The sequence below is a fragment of the Ceratina calcarata genome, unplaced genomic scaffold, assembly GCF_001652005.2.
Source record: "Ceratina calcarata isolate Rehan_Ccalc_2016 unplaced genomic scaffold, ASM165200v1 scaffold301.2, whole genome shotgun sequence".
Lineage (NCBI taxonomy): Eukaryota > Metazoa > Arthropoda > Insecta > Hymenoptera > Apidae > Ceratina > Ceratina calcarata.
The window spans coordinates 551,504-571,963 of NW_017152577.1; the positions used below are offsets into that span (position 1 = coordinate 551,504).

Below are 20,460 nucleotides of genomic sequence, written 5' to 3' on the forward strand. Positions count from 1 at the left end.
ACGTCAGTGGCTACAACTTCTGTATAAAAACTTTTTGCTAGCGTCAATAATTATTAATAAATAAAATTGTTGCAAAATATTTTTCTTCGTCCAAGCGAGAACTGTTTCAGACAAAATTCTTAGCTTCAATTGCCAGGTACATGGAAGGTCCAATGCAATTTCATTTTAACTGCACTCATTACGGAATAAATTTCTGAATACCGGTAGAGTCACGGACATTCAATTAAGCCGTCACGTTGTTGGTTCTGTGATTTTGTCATGCGCAAGAGGCAGTTATTAGTTTTACTACTTACTATTTACTTCTTGACAAAGAACCTACTTTCCTTTCTTATACTATGCTCTTGATTTGCACGCAACGTAGCAGGGCATCGTAATTCATTTATTTATACCTCCAAATTAAACTCTTTACATTCATAATGAAACCCTGCAATCACGATTTCAAGTGCCAACGTAGAAGTTGATTTTTTATCCACGTCTCATGAGAACGCACTGTGCATCGCGTTGAAAGAAATTCATTCCATCGAGAGGATGATAATATTTCACGCGGGGTCTCGTTAGCGCTTAAAACGTCTTTTTTTCTCGACTGCGTTTGTCCGTCAATCTTCGTCGTCGGGCGGCATTAGTACGCCAGTCAGGTAGGATCGCTTACGAGAAGTCTCCCTCTCTCTTCCCGGCGAGTATGTTCGTGTGTGTCACAAGATCGGGCGAAGATAGAGAGAAAGCGATTGGCCGATGGCCAGATGTATTAAGATCGCATTTGGGAGGGCTGATGGATCGGTTGTCGATTACGTGGTCTAATCCGACTTCTATGACTACGGTAAACTAGGGTCACCGGGACATAATTTGTCATTCCGGTCTCGCTCTCGTCGGCCGCACGCGCCACAAAATATTTCACCGTTTTTCCTCCTGTCCAATGAAAAATAGTCTTTCGACCGAACTTTCATGAATTTCTTGACAGTCACATATACCTTTCGCTTGATAATGTTCACCAGTATCGAAAATTTATTTCGGAAGGCGTTAATAAAACCACGACGGGCTCCTCTGATACCCAAAAATGTGTTCCGTAGCGTCTGGTAAAATGGCTATAAAACGCGCGAATGTAGCTCGATAAATTCGCTGGGACAGTCGAAATATTCGCAGATAGACGAAGTCTGGACGATAACGGAGTTCCCTGAGGTGCCGCGGGGCTCTAACGATACAAGAATCGTGCGCGGGTCCATTAAGATTCTGGTATATTTCGTACATGTGCCGTGGCCGCTCATCGAGATGACGGTCCTCGATACGACCAACCAGGATATTAAGCAGACAGATTCGCGGAATACGGAATCGCGACACGAGACGACGTGTGCCGAATTCATACGCAGGGTTCAATTTCATATAACCACAGCAAATTGCAATTTTTGTTAATTTATCGTATGCAGTATGAATATTAATAAAAGAGTTGCTCGTAATTAAAGTCAATAAATAACTAAATTCAAAATAGAGATAGTAAATCCTCTGGGGATTGCCAATTTATCCCACTTAGTATATTGTATTTTAATGAGTCCATTTTCACCCGGGATTACATTTATATGTATGATTAATTCTCAAACGTTTTAGTGTTTATAAATATCTGAGTAATATCGATGTTTGGAATTATTAATTCGTTTTTAATATTTCATTTCAATTACTTCCATTTGCACGTCACTGGGATAAAAACTAATGGGAGATAATGTCTTAATAACTCTGTAAAATAAATTAAAAATGACAAGCCTTATAAAATTCCATATGCGTCTAGATTAATAGTTAGTATTTTGCCCTAAATCAAGACAATACGTGGAATTGAAACGGGGACACGAGCATTAGGAAAATCCATTTCGCGAGGAAGTTTCGCGGGGAAAGCTGAATCGAAATCTGATACGCGAGGCGGATACGTTAAACACTGGGAAAGCAGTCTTGTCCTGATGTCAATGAAGGAGAATAAATAATGGCCGTGGATTCCGTCGGATCTGCGCACATATTCAGCGGGGGTCGGAGGGCAAAGATAAATCCATTTCCTACCGTCGTGGAATAAGATATAAGTGTTATGCCAGGTCTCCCCCTCGAGCTTTCGGCCTGTTCTCCTCTTTCGAATCGTTCGCCTCCGGCGAGATCCTCGAAACGTTCGAGCTTTCGAGGGTCAGAACGCGCGAAACGTTGGGAATATTTAAGTACGTCGTTAACCGTGCCTCTCTTTTCGTTATGCAAAAAGTTTTTGTATCCCATCGGTATTTAAAACTTTGCCCCACGGTTTTATTTGATATTACTAAAGATAAGAGAATGACAAAACTTGTTATTAGTGTACAGAATTCAAGCAAAATCATATTTTTCATACGCCAAGAAATGCAGTTCATTTTTATAATTCCATAACATGAGAATTAGATTAATTGTCTTATGTATTTTTGGAAAAAATAATGTGTCTATCTGTTAAAGATAGTCGAGATGATTGAATATAAGAATTGCAAATTGTTGGTGAAAGTTAGCGCGGAGGTGTCAGGCGTGTAACTGGGAATAGAGAATAATGAGGGAGTCGCCGCGAGGGTCGAAGAGGAGGGATACCCGCGGATCGCGTCACGGTAGTCTGGCCACTGTTTACACTCGGAGGGTGAAGTAAGTGAATAAATTTAATGGGCGTCATCGTCCCAACGAAATAATAGATTATTTTCTCGCCCGCGACTCGAAACCGTCGCCCTCGCTTCAACGAATCGGTTCAACGACGTTCACCGAGCAGGTATATAGCTGAGAATTAAATTGATTACCATCTTCCACGCGGTCAAGACTTGAATCACAACGAGCCAAAAGAGATTCTCTATAACTGGTTAATTCGGATAACCAGCTTGCTTAATTTGTCTGGTTAATTAACCGTTGTGACGACAATCGGTTTAATGGGGATAACCGCTGCATCGAAAAGTGCAATGCTTGTTTACATCCAGGAATCGAAACGCGTAAACAAAGTCGATGATTCTATCGCGGGGAGAGAACGGGCAATTAATTACGAGCGATAAATGAAGAGAGTTGGGGAATGGAAGCGGGTACCGTTCCCGTAGCTCCACATTATTACAGTAATATCATAATTGTATCTAGCAATCGCGATACGAATGCTCTTTGCATTCATTCAATCGGCCCGGGAACATTTTGTTCAAACACAGCGGAGATACGATTATGCTTGTTTTCTTTATCAGAAGTGTTCCGCGGTTCGGTTAATGCAACGTCTGCGATCGACGTTGCGATCCGAAAGTTCCCGGAGAATATTCCGAGTATCCGGGGGGGAAACGTCAGACTAAGCTCGAACTACATACAGAATTTGAAATTCCACCCCCTCCGCGGAACTAATCTTCCAGCTGACTGTCACGTACCATTAATCTCCCGAATCCGGAAGCCTCCATCTCGTTTCAGTCTCGCGATATCACGTCGTAACCCTAATATTTAAATCTTGCCGCGAGTCGCGTCGTCGCGCGTTACACGCGACGAATCGCGTATAATTCACTGTCTGGTTACTCGGCGGTAGTAATTATCGTTCGGGAACGGATAGAAGCCTTATTTGCATTCTTGCACACTGTACAAACGGATCTTCGTCTGTTCGTGCAAACTCTCTGTAAACGCTTTTCCCAGAAGTCATAGGTCGATTGCGTTAATCAGCAGTAGCTATTTTCATCGCGAATCGGGGACGGGGTTAAATGGAAACGGTCCCGGTGCGGTCTTCCAATAATTAGAAAATCGTGAAATCCTTTCGACGTCATCGCCGCGGCGCATCAGTCAGAGCTCTCCAAGTTGAGCAACAGCTGTAATCTAGCTGTACCGGATTTCCCGAACTTCTCTTACCGTTGATGAAGTGTTAATTACTCGATGTGACAGTGTTCCGTGTCACGAGGCTTCGCCCATCATCGAGTGTCGTTGATCCGCTTTCTCTCTTCGATACTTCGCATCGCAGCCATTTCGATATTAGAACCAACCGAAGGAGAAACTGTGACTGCATGCAAATGACCCGGATAGCTGAATCAATCTACGTGGAATGTGTCCTCTCTATACGCCTCCTCCTCATCCTCCTCCCTCCTCTCTTTTTAATTCGTGTATTCGGTGCTATTTCGATATTAGGATCGAAAGGTTTGAAAGAGTGCCATTCAATAGGCAGGACACTTGCTCGATGAACAAAACCGTGCGTTCCTCTGCGTTCAACCATTCGATGCAACGGTTGTATCGCAGTTTGACCTCAATACTTCGGCACGATCCCTGCTTACAGGAAGCGGGTCGAGCTTTTTGGGCGAGCATTTTCAGTGGTTTTATCTGAGATGGAGATTCGGGTTGACAGCGTTATATGGATCACCGGGGTGCGTGCGCGGTTACGTGCGTGTCTCGCCTGGTACGGTTGGTCGACTCCCTTTATTTCCTCGTCTCCGGAGTCGGTACACACTGGGTCAAATCGTACCGGGCACGCTCGATATATCTCGGCCGCGCGGATACGTGGTAGCTCGAAAATTAGCTCTTTGTCTCGATCCAGCTACGTCTACCAGCGATTCCCCCGGCCCGGAACGAATCGACTGCTGTAAACTGGCCTGGTTTACCGTTTCCAAGCGGAAATCGTTTTCTGGAATGGCCTTTCGGTGGCCGTTGCCTTTTCTCGATGGCTTCAATATGTTCCTTTCAAGCTTCCCTCCTCTTTTCAGCGTTTGCACGTCGCGTCCCGCGCGGTTAAATACGCGCGTTCACCGATCCGCTCCACTTGCGAAACGTACCCGGCCGTTTGCCATTGTTAAATTGCTTGCTAACACGACATTAATACATCGGCGGAGAGTTATGAGGCCGCGACATGGCAGCGGCAAAAGGGGAAGGAAGGCCGGGGACTTTGAAAAATCGTCTCATGCGCTAAAAGCATGAGAGATTAAAATTAAATCCGGTCGCCCACCCTCTCGATATACCGAACACCCCCTTTCTCATTCTGTCTCTCGTCGGCCACAGCCGGCCCGTTTCGAGCCTTGGGCGGGGTGATTTTTGTTGATAATTAAACGACGATAAATTACCCGACCCGCTAATCTCTCTCTGTCTCTCCATCGAATTCCAGAGCGAGAATTTTTCACCGAATATTTCAATTTAATCGCACGCGCGCGCTCCCTTTACGTTGCGTGTTAGCAAATTCTCGCGGGGCTAAATAGCAGGAAAAAATTTCCGTCTGAAATACGATAGCCATGAATGGTATTTAGGGTTGCGTTTCAGCGGCTTTACGCTCGGGCGTGTGTACACATTTTTATTGTTAATAGAATCCGTCCATTAGGATGTGTTTTAAGAATTGGACGTGAGCATTCTCAGTCTCTTTGAATTTACAATTTCATCGTGCAAGTTTGAAGAAGGAACCGAATCGTTTCTTCCTGAAAATCTGCCGCGCTGTGGCCACGTGGGGCTGTCTGATCTTTCTGCGCGTGGGGGAAGGTTTTTGACGGGACGTCCCGTTCGGAATTTAATTACGGTACCACTGCTGCTAGCTTTCCGGGTGAGTGACCGAGGCACCGAATTTACCGTGGTTAAGCCCGAAATTGCCGCTGCTCGCGCGAACCGATAATTGAAATGCATTTTTCCGTTACGCGCGGAAAAGCGCCGGGTATATTTAGTCCGCGACTCTCTCCCACCTCCCCGGCCCGCCGCCCCTTCATCGAACGAGTTTTTCATCCAATTTGCCCCGGCTGAAAGCGATCGAACCGCGAATTACACTGTCAATCGCACTCTATACGCCTGCCGTTACCCTTTTCCGCGCGATCTTCTCTTCCCGACGCGTGTGTGTAGCGTACGTTCATCAGATTTTCGGGAGACACCCGGTAGGCATCGATTGCTCGGCTGCAGTTTCCTACGGTTATCGTCCGCGCGGATCCTCCAACCGTTCCCCGGGTCTGCAGCGAAGGTGGCGGCAGCGTTCCAATTCGGCGCGGCAGAATGGAAATTTCAATTAAAAATCCATCTTTTTTTCATGCGCTAATGGGGCGCCGCGTTTCATTAAAAGCTCGTTCTTCTCTTTTTATGCTTGCTAACACGACATTAATACATCGGCGGAGAGTTATGAGGCCGCGACATGGCAGCGGCAAAAGGGGAAGGAAGGCCGGGGACTTTGAAAAATCGTCTCATGCGCTAAAAGCATGAGAGATTAAAATTAAATCCGGTCGCCCACCCTCTCGATATACCGAACACCCCCTTTCTCATTCTGTCTCTCGTCGGCCACAGCCGGCCCGTTTCGAGCCTTGGGCGGGGTGATTTTTGTTGATAATTAAACGACGATAAATTACCCGACCCGCTAATCTCTCTCTGTCTCTCCATCGAATTCCAGAGCGAGAATTTTTCACCGAATATTTCAATTTAATCGCACGCGCGCGCTCCCTTTACGTTGCGTGTTAGCAAATTCTCGCGGGGCTAAATAGCAGGAAAAAATTTCCGTCTGAAATACGATAGCCATGAATGGTATTTAGGGTTGCGTTTCAGCGGCTTTACGCTCGGGCGTGTGTACACATTTTTATTGTTAATAGAATCCGTCCATTAGGATGTGTTTTAAGAATTGGACGTGAGCATTCTCAGTCTCTTTGAATTTACAATTTCATCGTGCAAGTTTGAAGAAGGAACCGAATCGTTTCTTCCTGAAAATCTGCCGCGCTGTGGCCACGTGGGGCTGTCTGATCTTTCTGCGCGTGGGGGAAGGTTTTTGACGGGACGTCCCGTTCGGAATTTAATTACGGTACCACTGCTGCTAGCTTTCCGGGTGAGTGACCGAGGCACCGAATTTACCGTGGTTAAGCCCGAAATTGCCGCTGCTCGCGCGAACCGATAATTGAAATGCATTTTTCCGTTACGCGCGGAAAAGCGCCGGGTATATTTAGTCCGCGACTCTCTCCCACCTCCCCGGCCCGCCGCCCCTTCATCGAACGAGTTTTTCATCCAATTTGCCCCGGCTGAAAGCGATCGAACCGCGAATTACACTGTCAATCGCACTCTATACGCCTGCCGTTACCCTTTTCCGCGCGATCTTCTCTTCCCGACGCGTGTGTGTAGCGTACGTTCATCAGATTTTCGGGAGACACCCGGTAGGCATCGATTGCTCGGCTGCAGTTTCCTACGGTTATCGTCCGCGCGGATCCTCCAACCGTTCCCCGGGTCTGCAGCGAAGGTGGCGGCAGCGTTCCAATTCGGCGCGGCAGAATGGAAATTTCAATTAAAAATCCATCTTTTTTTCATGCGCTAATGGGGCGCCGCGTTTCATTAAAAGCTCGTTCTTCTCTTTTTTTTTTTTTTTATTTTTTCATTTCCTCCGAGCCTCGTTCCGAGTATCGCTGCGCAATTATTGCGCGCATTCTGGTCATTAAGCTTCTCGTTAAGCTTTCGCGCGTTCTCAATTTTTCACTGTTTACACTGTAACTCCAAGATCGTTGCCTAGTTACAGGATTCGTTCAGAAACGCGCGCGTTCCAATTATCCTCGGTGAGTCAGTAAACCGGGAGGTTTTTTTCGAAATGCCCGAAAGCGGAATTACGCGAGAGCTTCGATAACGGGAGGAGATACGAAAATCTGACGTTTCCTTAATTGCCAGCTCCTTTAGGCGATTCTTATTCGACGGGGGGGCAGAGATCGTGGCGTAGATGGAAGATCGGAATGGCAAAAAAAAAAGAGAAAAACGAGTGGGAACGGGAGAGACGAGCTAATCCCCTAAGATAATCTGCCGCGAAAACAAATTAAAGATGATAATGCACGGATAATAGGCTTTCGAGCGTCGACCCTGCGCCTGACTTCTCGTCGAACAGGCAATTTCGGCTTTCGTGGCTGCGATTCGGCGGAATCCTACGCTCTCTCCGCAGGGAAAGAGAGGGAAAAAAATGTGGAAATCACTGAGGGACGAATAGCGACCACGCCTCGTATCCAGAGACAAATATTATCGGGACAAGATTAATCGTTCGAGATGAACCCCGAAGATTCTTGTTACCCTAACCCTCGTTCATAAGACGGAATAAGAAGTTCGACGTTAATCAAATTATAATTATATTGTTATTAAAATCTCGCCTCTAATCGACTTCTCATTCTTTGATACATAAAAAATTTTTGCAGAAAATGCGTTGTATGGAACTAAATAAGAAATCATAAGTAAATGCAAATTGCACTGTTTAAATGATAAAACGAACGTCCATATCAAATACATTTTATTAATTGATCATCGTAAATATTATATTTTACATAAAAATCTATGGTCTATATATTAGACTTCTTAAATGCACGTTCGAGTTTCACATCTCTTCTCTGGTTTAAACTGCAGACAATCGCGATAGATAATATATGCGAGACACGGCTTAGGCTCGTTTATACACAATCGGGAGGATTGGCGGCCGAACGATGAGGGAGAGAGGAAGGGCTTTATTTCCGATTCTTCGGCTCCACGAGTTCCGCGGAAAATGGAGCATTCTCGAGAGGGTGTGTACCGAGAATGCGGCTTAAGGGGTTGCAAACGCTCGCAGCCAAGATTCCCTGGTGGTCGCTGGCACCTATTCAGACGAAACGGCAGGCGCCAGTTGCCCGCCAAAAATATTTCAACTATCCTGGCCCATTATTCGAGGGTGCCGAAAATGGAGGAATTCGTCTTCGCTCCGTCTTAAAATCACTGCTGCTTCATCGCGAAATTTCCACATTCGATCAAATGAAAATTATTGAAATCTCGTAAGCGTCGGATGAATTAATTTATACGTTAAAAAACATTCGTCGTCAACTTTGTTACACGTACAGTTCCCTTAAAACGATAATTATTGCAGAAATCTTTTCGTAACAAAACGTCACGCGTGTAGTATTGTGGAGAATAAATTGACAGAGTTGTACAAAAATTGTTGGAGCTCGGTATCATGCGGTGACCCCGGTTAACGAGCAAAAATCCGTACAATGCATACCGGAACGGTGCACAATGCAACTTCTATTCCATCAACAATGGTATACAGTGTCACAGCGGCGGCCGAATAATTAACGATCAATGGTCACAGACGAACGGTAACATTTTCCGCAATTAAGACGGGAAACTACCGCGACACGGTAATAAAGTCGGCAGAGTTGCGACCACGAACGCGTTAAAATTGATCCAACCGCGGCTGAAATATTTTACTTTCCTCGCGGAGTGGTAAAAAAAAAAGGATAAAAATACAGGAGGAAAACGGGGATCGAGCCGGACTGCGTTTTGATATTCATTATCGGTGGCAGGCTGTCAGCGAACGAAACATAATTACGACGTTGGTTGATCCACGAGTCCGATGGTTTCCTCGCGCGTCCGACCGGAATTCCTCGCCCCTCCCTCCTCGCCGGCCGCCAAATTATATTCATATTTGGGGGATCACGGCGGTGATCCCTCTGGATCAGGAACCTTAAAGGGAGTACGCGCCGCGCTAATTATTTCCCGAGCGTCCTTCCGCTCGGATTGAATTTCGCCTTCCACCGCGGACACGGCCCAAGACGATGGAAATTGCACATCGTCTTGGAGTCTGGCACTAATTAGGCTGGGCCCTCAGACGCTAAACCGTTGATACTCGGTCGATTAGAGTAAATTAGTATGTGATCCCCTTCGATCTTCGCACACGGTCTTCAATTTTTATCGCAGTAAAAATTAATGATTAACAAAAAGAACGTGAGAATGTAATTTGAGAGTGGCCCTCTTCTCTGACTCACTTGGGAAGTAGTTATCGTCTATCGGGAACGTTTCTAAAGGGAGCGCACAGCTTGGATACTAATGCTAACTGGAAAGTAGGCTAAGCCGAGTTGCACCGATACTTGAAAAAGTTCGGGAGTAACCCGGCAAGAGGAGATCTCGCGGTGAACACTGGAACGGGTAGAAAAGTTGCCGTCCTCTCGACAATGTTTCGCGAGCTCCATTTTAATTCACCACTTCTCCCGCAACGAAATGGGGTAATTCCGACGAGTAATAGGGCGGATCGAAGGACGGTTTCGAGCAGTTTGTTCTCGAATAGAAACGTACGTTCCACCTTATGGCAGGATCCGAATCGTTATTGCGTTTCGTATTTCGGAACCGTGTCGTCGCAGCACTGTTCGGTGGCTACGTTGTTAAAATATAAACACGTCGTCGGCATGAATCCCTACAGTAGCTAGTTACAGGTACCACCGGTGTTCGCAATTTTCCATGGAAATTGCCACTGCGAGCCGCTCGAAGACGCCACAGTCCCGTGTACCGTTTACTTATTCGCGTGTCGAACACGAGTTCTAATAAAATCATTTGTATTCCCGCCGCGCGGAGAGATATCCTACCCTCGGGTCTCCGTTCCGAAGGAACCAGCGTAGCTGCGTTGTCCTCCGAGGATTGCCGTGTATCGGGACAATATGTAAAGCGACGGGGAAAAACAGGACGCGGGGAGAATTTATCGCCTGACGAGATTTTGTTTTCGGAAATCATACACGTACACTCTGGCAAAAATTGCGTTTATTCTAGTACAATCTGTTTTCGCAGTTACCGGCTCTCTTTGAGAAATTAATTCAACGATGGAAAGTCCGCGAGCATTTCATTTTCTGAATATCTCTGTAGACAATCTCGTGGGAAAGCTTCTTGCCGCGTGCTTAGAACACAGAGTCGCAAAAAGTGGACGCGACGAAAATTAATAGGAAAATTTTCCCGAACGTCGCCAAGGCTGCGACGAATTCTGTCGTCTCGGAGATATTTATAGCTCCTATATTCCGCATCAGTTTTTGCCCCGTCTGTTCGCCGACGTATACCAGGCGACTTTTTCGCCGCGGCCTGTCGAACGTCGAACATTTTTCCGTCCCGTGTCACGGATCTACGAGACTCACGATTTACAGATGTACGACGGTTTCACGCGATGTCTCTCGAACGGTTCCGTGACAATTTGCACTCGCGTCGTCGCTAGAATCAACGAGACCTGCCTCCTAATTAGCCGTGTCTTTGCACGGAACACAATACGCGTCGTTACCGTCTCGTTTGCCTCGGTTCGGTTCACCAAAAACGTTCCTTCTAATTGAGACGTTCGCGCCTGCGTCGTATCTCATTTTAAGGAACAAATTGTTCATGCAAATAATTAATTAAAAATGACGAGCGAGAACGGATCGTTATGAGCTTCGCGAGATTCGCTCGTACGCAAGATTTAGAAGGCAGTACGTTTGACGAGGCGCGCGTGTCGACCGGATAGAAGAGCAGAGGCGAATCGAAAGAGTAAGGGGGAAGAGGGTTCGACAACGGGCTCGTTTGAGCGTGCTAAACCGCCGAGGTTAAACCGCAGTCAGTCGTCACGGACACGAGGCTCGTAGCACCGAGACAGGGGTTGGATTCCGATAGACAATGGGGGTGGTATCGTGGAATCGCGTCCTGGCACGCATTGTGCGGACCCCCTAACGACGCTCGATTACTATATCCTCGCGTCGCGTAGAGCGCAGCGTTAGGGTCGGTAGCTGCGATCTCTCGAATTAACCGGCGATCCTTCCTCGAGGAAATCGTTCCGAAAACGAACAGAGCAATCGCAATTTATTCGTTTAACGTTAAGGAAAGAATCGTATCTCACGCCGCCGAGATCTCGTGATCGATTAAAATTTTGCTGGAAAAATCGCGCCGTTAAGAATAAGAACGGCGACGGCGAATATCAATTTTCTTTTGACGCGGACGAAAGTTCCTCGGACCTTTCGACCTGAGTCAAAGGCAGACGGTTAATTTCGTCGAGAGCGAGGCTTAATGAAAAATTAATAGGAGCCCGGGAGATCGTGAAAGTGGAGAGAAAACCTACGGCCCCCTTCCCCGGCCGGTGAAGAAGTGAGGGGAGGGAAGAGCGGCCGTTAGCGGGCAACGGGAAGTCATAAAGAGCCAGCAAATCTTTTCATTATCGCTTCCCGCGTAAGTGATACGTATATCATATTAAAGCGACCATTTCGACGGGCATTATGTCCCGGGCGAAGGCTGATCCAGCCCATAGAGGCATCGCGCGGATGGTTTTCACGACACGTTTCCGCGTAAGTGCGTACCGAGGATTAAGGCTGGCTCGTTCCTTCAGTCTCGACTTCTCTCAGCCTGCGAGACAGGAGCCCCGAGTTGGTCGCGGTTACTTTCCACCAGAACTGACAATTTAGAACCGTAAAATCGCGAGCAGCGATTCATTTAACGGATATTCAATGTCCAAAGAAACATAGTTACATTTTTTTGTGGTGAGAATGATTTCGTTAACGAGCTAGGAATCTGACGTTTTCACGGGGAAACGTGTATATTATGTGCACGTGGCCGACATATAACCGCGACTCGCTAGTTTATCGTCGACGAGGGCTGTTAACATAATGGGAAGCTTTACGGCCGGGAATTAATTCTTCTTTCGTGCGCCGGCACCGAACTTTCATCGACCTTTCGTGCTCGGGTAACATCGAAAACCTCCCCGCGGCTGCTCAATTAAACGTATTAGATTCTGCGTGTCGTGCCACGTGCTTTTCAACCCGTAACCAAACTGCGCGCAACCACGGCCGCTGGTATCTTCTTTATGGGAACGCGATAACCCTTTCTTCAAAATGAAACCTTCATGGACAGGGAAATTATACTTCGGTGAAAGCTTTGAGATGATCAGGTTCGCCTGATAAGATTGCACGCTCATTTTCTGTCCCTTTTAGTTAACGCGTGAATGGAAGTCGATCCGTATACATAAAACGGTAAATTTCTGAATTCACCGTTAAATTACAAGTCCGATTGCTTCTATAGTCGAGTAACGACGCGTTTAACGTCCAGTCTCGTTTCCTCGAATCGAGCCACCGCGCATTCGGCGGGCCGTTTAGAGCCAGTAAAATAATAACGACTAGGCCGTAGCTCGCCTAAGTCACCACCCCCGGCCTATACCTCACCTTTTACTGCTGAAAATTACGGCTCAGGGACCCTCGACGCGCGTTTATGACCACCGATGACGCGACATCGCCGCTCCCGGACGATTCGAAGCCCACCGCCCGAATCATTCTCAGTCTTAGTAAGTATTATTCCGTGTTCCCCTGCGAGGGGAATAAAAGTCTTTTATAGTTAATAAGAGGAACGAGAAGAGTGATCGGAAATCACTCTCTACATATAAGAACGATGTGAGCAAAACAAAGAAATAGAATTTATATTAGTTCACGTTTAGTGATTGGAAATTTTCTCCGATTGATTAATCAAACATTAAATGAACATTCGTAAATAAATTTCCTTGCGGCGAGTGTAAACTCGTTCCCTCGTTCACTGATTGGAAATCTTTTTTATTAATTAAAGAGCGTTAGCGATTGAACAAATACGTATTCGTGGGGTATAAAGGAATCTTGTTGTGTCGGTTGTAAACGTAATGTTAACGGCGTGAAACGGAATATATGAACGGATGAATCACGATCGTAAAAGAAGGGCGCAGGAATCCAGCGATTAAAGCGGTCGCTTCCGCGAAATTGAAGTTCCATTTTCCCCGGCGGTGTACGGGCGGCGATATGGAAAAGCAGATGTAGACGGTCGAACGCGTAATATTGTCCCGCGGGCATTCCCGGACGAAAGAAAGGCGCAGCCCTTCGAACGTAGCCGTTCGAGAGGAGAAAAAGTAAGTTGACGCCGTTCCTATTCCGATCGTCGCCACCTTTTAATACGGGATAATTGGAAAAGTTTCCCACCAGACTCGCCTAGAAAAAAAAAGGGGTGAGTCCTTCGGAATGCGTGTTTGAGTTATCGCGGAGTTCCTCCACTTGATTTTTCTCCGTCGAGACCCTGTCTTCTTCCCGTACGTATTTTCTTACCGTTCGTGTTCTGGCCGTGAACTCGCAAGATTTCCCGTGTGTTTTCGCCCACACGCGTAACCCCGGGACACACAGGCTTTAATCTACGCGATGTTACGTGAGGCGCTTGCGGTCGGACCCATCCTCCACCGTCGTCTTTACTTTTTCTCTGTCCCTCATGCATATGAGTCTCTTTTGAAGTTCGTCGCAAATCAATATTATTCCCTCCTGCGTTTCTCCGTGTTCCCAGAGTTTCGCGATTCCAGGTACGAATTCAAAATAACGTGAAATCGGTTTGATAAGTTGGCTAGTGTGAAAGTCGAGCTGGAGTTGGAAAATTTGTTCCTCCAACTGGCGGGAGCGCGTATACCCAGAAGGATCAAACGTGATCCTGGCTGGCCAGGACTACGCCGGCAGGACGCTATCTGCCAGTTTCAGAAGTTGTCCTCCGTTCCCGGCCCCGGGACGCAATTTTGTGGGGATAATTTAAAAATCGCCGGATTAACGGTAAGCCACCTCGTATATTGGGTTACCCTGGCCGGCGGCGATGTCAACCAGCCACCCGCGGACGCCCAGTTCTATATTAAACCCAGCGCAAGCGATAATAATGGCCAATAACGATCGTTTTATACCCGACGATTCGTTTGATCGCGATAAAATTCCGTCGTAAAAACCGCTGCCGCCGTTTTCCAGCGCGCGGCTAATTAGCCGAGCGATATGTATAAAATAAATTGGAATTTCCCCGTTCTCCTACCCTCCTCTACGCCCCCGTAATAGACCGAAACCGTACGCGAGACGATTAAAAAAATGTGTCCACGTTTCGCGTATCGTTAAACTTACATGCGACCGAGCGCGCATAAATATAATCCTATTTTGCGCCGAAATCCGGCCGCGCGCTTCCTCCCATCGAGCTGTGGAAAAAATTGAATTCCTCAAGTTTCCCGTCTGGAATTTTTTAATACGCGAATGTTTTTTCTTCCGAGGGACTTCAAAGCAGCTCGGCTCGAGAATTTCTCTTCGAGAGAGAATCTTTCATCACGCGCTTAATTGAGGCCACGGTCGCTCGCTCGCTCGCTCGCTCGCTCGCTCGGTAACGAATTTGATAAATGTAATATTTCTGATCGGCCGTTTATACCCTCGTAAACTAATTGTCGTTCCGCGGACGAATTTATCAGACGCGAGGGCCCTTCCCCGACAGACGTCCGCGAACATCGTTTAGCACTCACGCCCACGCGTTCTCCGCGCCGCGAATTTAATGCCAAGTATCCGTTGGCTAAAATCGCGTCACCGTTCGGATAAACAACGGAAGAAGGGACGTGGATGCGAGGGCGGAGGTCCTTTATTAATTCGAGGACGACGCGACAGGTTGATAGCGAGAATTCCAGGGTTAAAAGCTCGTCGCAGACATTTTTCTACGCTCGATTTGAACGAACCGTCTGCGTGGCTGCGTGAAGGATTCACGCGTGCCTCGCAACGAGACACGCGTCTCGTCGTCGCTCTACTCTTCCTCCACGTGGATTTTATTTATCGCCGCGCGCGACGAAGCCGAGCAAATTCGGCCGCTCGGGCCGAAAATAAATCGCGCTCGCGTCTTCGCTTTGCTCTATGGTATAACCCTACGGATTCTCCGGAGGCCTGGCGAACGGGTTAAAGGTCCGGCCACGGTTGAACGACTCGATTCCTGATGTATACTGCGCCCGGGTATATTCCTGGTTCGGGGCTGTTTGTCGCGCGCCAACTCGAGCGAGCTAGCGAGCTTTAATCAGCCCTCTGCCCTCTGGGCGCTCGTTTGCCGTTCGCGGAAATGTTAATGGCTGTTCTTGTTAAGTCCCCCTTGCATCGTATCGACAGTTAAACTTAATTTCAAATTTTCGCTATTTGCAAAATCTTACTGTTAATCAACGGAAATGCATTGTAAAATTCATTGCCATTTTTATTCATGACGAGAGGTCAGATGAAATTACTGAATTCGTGATTGACTCTCGAATAGTTTTAATCTATTATTACGTGTTACAATATTTGTTGCGTCGCTCGCTTCGTTTCGCACGTCTTCGGCCAACAATTAATTAAACGCCTCGGCGGCAACGTTTTGTCTAAGGCAACAGAGCAATACTATTGTAGAGTCGTGTTGGCAACGGTCCAAACTCCGTGTCCCTGTAGCCGGGCGTAACCGCGCCGTAGCGTGGAAACAGCACGCGAAACGAGTAGTTAAACAAGTCGAAGATTTAATCCTCGAAGATGAATCGACGAAGGTTAAGGAATTTCAACTACCGAGTGTAATCGCGTTCGTATGCAGCGTTTCTATTATTTCCTATTTAATCTCGGATGCATTAGTGCGAGTGCTTTCAGCGCGGTTGTCGTTTCGCGTTGCGTGGAGGAGTGGAAATGGAACGTCGAGGCAAATGTTGGAATCGCGATCGGAGTAGCTCGGCAGCGAAACGATCGATCGATCGGGTTCTCCTGAATCATGTCCGCTCGTCCCGCGCGAATATTTCACCGCGGGCCGGACGAAAGAGCGCTACTTTGCCCGGCGGGGGGTAATATACGTCGCCGAGGGCGGTAACTGTCCCCGTATATTATGTCCCGCGTGTCCACCGGGACACGCATTCCACCCGGCTGTATCCACCGGTAAACAATGTTCCGCGGGGGCCGGTGCCTAAACGATTCCTCGTGTCTGCAGTTATTTTGGCAATTAATCGCGCCGCGGAGACCCCGCGCCGTTGAAATATCGCGTTTCTTCGCCCAACAGTTTTTCATCCCCTTTTGCTTACGCTCTCGCCCTCCCCCCCCTTCGCGCTCCCCTCCGCGAGACGAAGGCTTTTAACGACCGACGCTCTCGCACTCGACCGTCACGTACCGCGAACTTTCGAGCTCCTCCTCCGCTCTTGCTTCCCGCCTCCTCTCTTCCTAAATCCTCCGAGAGTCGGCAATTTTTTAGCTGAATTTTTCACCTAACAATCCACTAACATCTTTAGCGATGCGAACTTTTTCTTTACGCCAAACTATGCGAAGTATCCGTAAATTCCGACTATAAAAAGTCTCGGGGCTTCTCATCGATTCTTTAGTAGCTCTTCTCTCCATCGGTTCATATTTCAAATTCCAATCAATTCCCGCGGTGGCCGATCGATCTTACTTCTCGTAACGACTCTCTCGAGCCCGTCTCCACCGATAAAACGATACTCGCGATAAACCTTTCGAAGCCAATTAGGGGCTAATTGATTTTAACTGTTAAATCTACGAGCCTCCCCTTGCAGCTCGGGATTTCGCGGTTAAGACGGCTGCCGGGAATCTCTGCCAACCAGCCAGCCAGCCAGCCAGTTGTTCTCCGATAAATTTACGATGACTGAACGCGGCTCCCTTTTTCTTTAACGCCTCGCTTTACTCTGTTCCGAGGCGTTAATGAGACCCGCTCGCGTCGCGTCATCTGTCTCTCACCTCACCGATATTTTCTCCCTTTTAGTTTCCCTGTAGATGCTTAAAACTTCCACATTCGTTTTCTCGTGTCAATGAGATACGTAAGAGATTAGTTAGATTAGAAGAACCACGTGACATAGAACGCTACTTTATTATTATAAGCATTCTGACAACTACGATTTTACTACGAGAAAATGATAGCAGGTCTTCAATGTTGAGTCAACATTTCACCCGGCGGTATTTTCCGATGGCCCCTGACTGGTGAAATAAATTCAATTTGCAATAAAGAGAAAACGAAAGACACTGCGTTGCGATACTCACCGCATCCTAAATACGGGACGCAGACCTGACCCTTGACGCAGTCTTTATCCTTCTTGCAAGCCTCGTGGGTTTCCCGTCTGCGTCTGCTGTCCGGAATCTGCAGCGCGATTACGTCCGATTCGTCCTGCCGTTTCGAGCGAAATTAATCGCGAATAAAATACGGAATAACGACGATTGTACTCGCGCAAACGTGGAATTTTATATCCGTATCTTCTATCTCGAAGTTAATACGACCCTGCAGTGATTTACTACAAAAGGGTCGGGAGGGGAAAGCTCCTTTACTCACCGATCCTCCACTGCGATCTCCTAAGCGGATCACGTGAACCTCCGGCTCGTCCTGAAGGACCAACGACGATTAGAACATGATCGCGATTTACCAGAAACGATTCGACCACGCGTTCGTTCGGTAGCGTTAGCTCGTACGCTCGTACCTTGTCGTCCTTGACGATGCAACGCGTCGCCGCGGCGACGTACACGACGAACAGCAATGCCAAGAGTAGTAGTCGGTTCATCCTTCGTCTTACAAATTCAGACAGTCGCGCCTCGAACGTCTTTTTATAAAAGAAACCGACACGTCGTAAAGACAGATCCCTTATCGTCGTTAACAGATCAATTAGTCCAGCAAATTGCGTGCGTTTCTCGTTTAAATAACGCTTCGTTGTTGGTTATTTTATTAGGGGACGAGTTCATAAAGTCCGTCGTAAACCAGTGTCGAGCGAACCGGTCGATATCGGTTAATTTTCGCCTAATGGCCCTTATCTAAATTGAAAAAAGAAGAACGACAATCGCCCTGTTTACGAGCCGTCAAACTGAATCTCCGTCCTGTCGTTACTGGTTTACAACGGTTTTATCTGAAAAACGAATAGTACTCGTTGCGACGAATTAATTACGTACGCCCGGCGTCGGATTCTCGTAATGGTTCCGTTATTGGAAACTCGGTCCATTGGAAACGGGCCACGGCTCCTCCGGTGAACATGTCCCGCGAGGTGAGTCGTTCGTTAGAAGAGGGAGAAAGATGGGTCGCGTTTGCATAGTCCCCGAGACGTCGAAGTTGCCGGACGACTCGAAACTAGCGTCGACGCTACGGACGGGGACACTCAACGTGACCGGAAGGTCCTTTGTTCGGTTGATTACCGAATACCCTGGAAACCGGTCATTAGCTTGGCAAATAGAGAAGTCTCTCGCGTCCAGCTCCAAGGTGTTCGCCTAGGAAATATCCTCGTTAACTGATTGAGCGTTAATTCGTTCGCCCGTCCCGTAATCGCCGCCATATACAAATATATATTACGTCCATCGCTCGTTTACCGCAGGATTGAAATAGAAATTTTATCACGTCCTCTTATTTGTCTACGGGCAAATTAGAAGTCTAAAAGCGTGTCCGAGGGGGTCAACAAAAGAGCGTAATCCCTCCGAGTGGAAGAAAAATAAATGTCGCGGGTGAGACGACGCTCGAGCGGTGTTAAACGCGGCTTTGGACACGCGTGCGAAAATAAATGGAGGGAAACCGCGTCGAATTCGACCGCGGGATCGTTCGTCAGTATAAATTTAGACTTCTCGCAGTGACTCTTCTCCCTGCTCGTTCCGTCGCGATTTTCGCGCGTTCTTCGTTCATCCGTCTTCCATCCATCGGGAAATCCTAATCCTGTGAAACTAAAATTTGCCGTAGAAACTTGTTCGATTGCGAGGCTCGTCGGGGTTACGAGTTAAAATTTTACGAGCTGATTACCGGCCGACGAATTATTTAACAGCCGCGCCGCGCCGGCTCGGCACGGGGAGCTATTATTTGACATTGATTTCGTTAGTAACGCGCGCGTACTCGCGATTCGAATCGTGGGAAAGCGGCTTAATTGGAACGATTATCTACACAATCAAAGAGATAGCGGCCAGCATTTCACGATGCACTTACGTAACGATTAAACCATGGCACGAGGTATACGTACGTCCTAGGCACATCGTTAACGATGAAACTAATGCGGGACGGAGATTGGGTGGCGGTGGTGTTCCGATAGACGTGGATTCTGAGCCACAAGCACCCATATGCGCCTTCCCATTTACGTGCATCGTCTAATAGCTGACTCTTGTCTCGAGGTTCATCGATGCATTATGCTCGTATTAAAACAACCGTAATTGAACTTAATCCCCGCTACCTTGTTAAATCAATTAACCGAATGGATCTCTCCTGATTAGCACCGTAATTGATGACTCGAACCTCTCTTTATTTATGCCGATATCGCGTGTGATAAGCGATTATCACAGTCGAGATCTTTCGTGTTCACACACGTTGTTCCTCGTCTAATTTTAAAACGGTTAGGGTCATCGGGAGGGAAACTGTTTCCTATTAAGTTTCACCAAAATTGAAGAGGTTTCTCTTGAACGGTGCTGATCGAGAGACATACGTCTTCCTTCAGCGACGTGGCGTCGACTTTCGAAAACAAACTAGCCCCGTTCGGCAACCACCCCGCGCATTCGCTAGATATAGACTAATTTCCAGCGTCCCTTCGATAACGTCTCCGGGGAGCAATGAGCACGAGGGCGGCTTCGAACGAAACCGTTTGCCTCCGTAGCCATTCAATTCCGGCCATTTGTTCGAGCAGCCCGCAGAGACGAGCCGCGAAACTTCTAATTCACCCATCTGTCCGTCGATCGACTTCCCACGCTAATCAACTTATTAGGGGATTACGCATGTTTAATCATGTTCACTTATTAGTGATGGGCACCATCGACTGAAAAGTATCGATTTAGTCGATAGTAGCCAACGATACTTTTAGTCGGCTAAATCTCTGATACTATCGACTACATCGAACCAACTTCTGGCGGCTGCTTGAATTATCGATAAACTGCAATCTGTAGCTCGACGGTCCAAATTCAGAGTATAAATAAATACCATGATCGCTGCTTTGGATTATATTTATTCAAGGATCGCGAAATAAAATTTCTGAGATGCATTTCTATTAATTTATTAATCATAATTATGCATTCCTATAATAAATTAGAT

At 47.2% G+C, this 20,460-nt stretch overlaps 2 protein-coding genes across 6 annotated transcripts in view; one reads left to right on the forward strand and one right to left on the reverse strand.

The window, feature by feature from the left end:
- The window catches only part of LOC108624168 (kinesin-like protein CG14535), a 265,820-nt gene that overhangs the window by 124,987 nt on the left and 120,373 nt on the right, over nt 1–20,460 (forward strand). The gene's annotated exons all lie outside the window — the stretch shown is intronic.
- Nucleotides 17,311–17,977, reverse strand: LOC113464220 (uncharacterized). Its single transcript, XM_026812926.1, has 4 exons — nt 17,897–17,977; nt 17,752–17,802; nt 17,466–17,589; nt 17,311–17,402 (listed from the first exon to the last, which is right to left on the reverse strand). Exons 1-4 carry the CDS (start codon nt 17,975–17,977, stop codon nt 17,353–17,355), a joined length of 306 nt encoding a protein of 101 aa, XP_026668727.1. The 3' UTR covers nt 17,311–17,352.

Excerpts from the sequence above, each read along its gene's own strand:
- LOC113464220 (XM_026812926.1), bottom strand. The coding sequence starts at position 17,977 with ATGAACCGACTACTACTCTTGGCATTGCTGTTCGTCGTGTACGTCGCC. Across the intron at positions 17,803-17,896 it reads GCATCGTCAAGGACGACAAG|GACGAGCCGGAGGTTCACGT; the intron begins GTACGAGCGTAC and ends TTGGTCCTTCAG. Across the intron at positions 17,590-17,751 it reads GAGATCGCAGTGGAGGATCG|GACGAATCGGACGTAATCGC; the intron begins GTGAGTAAAGGA and ends TCGAAACGGCAG.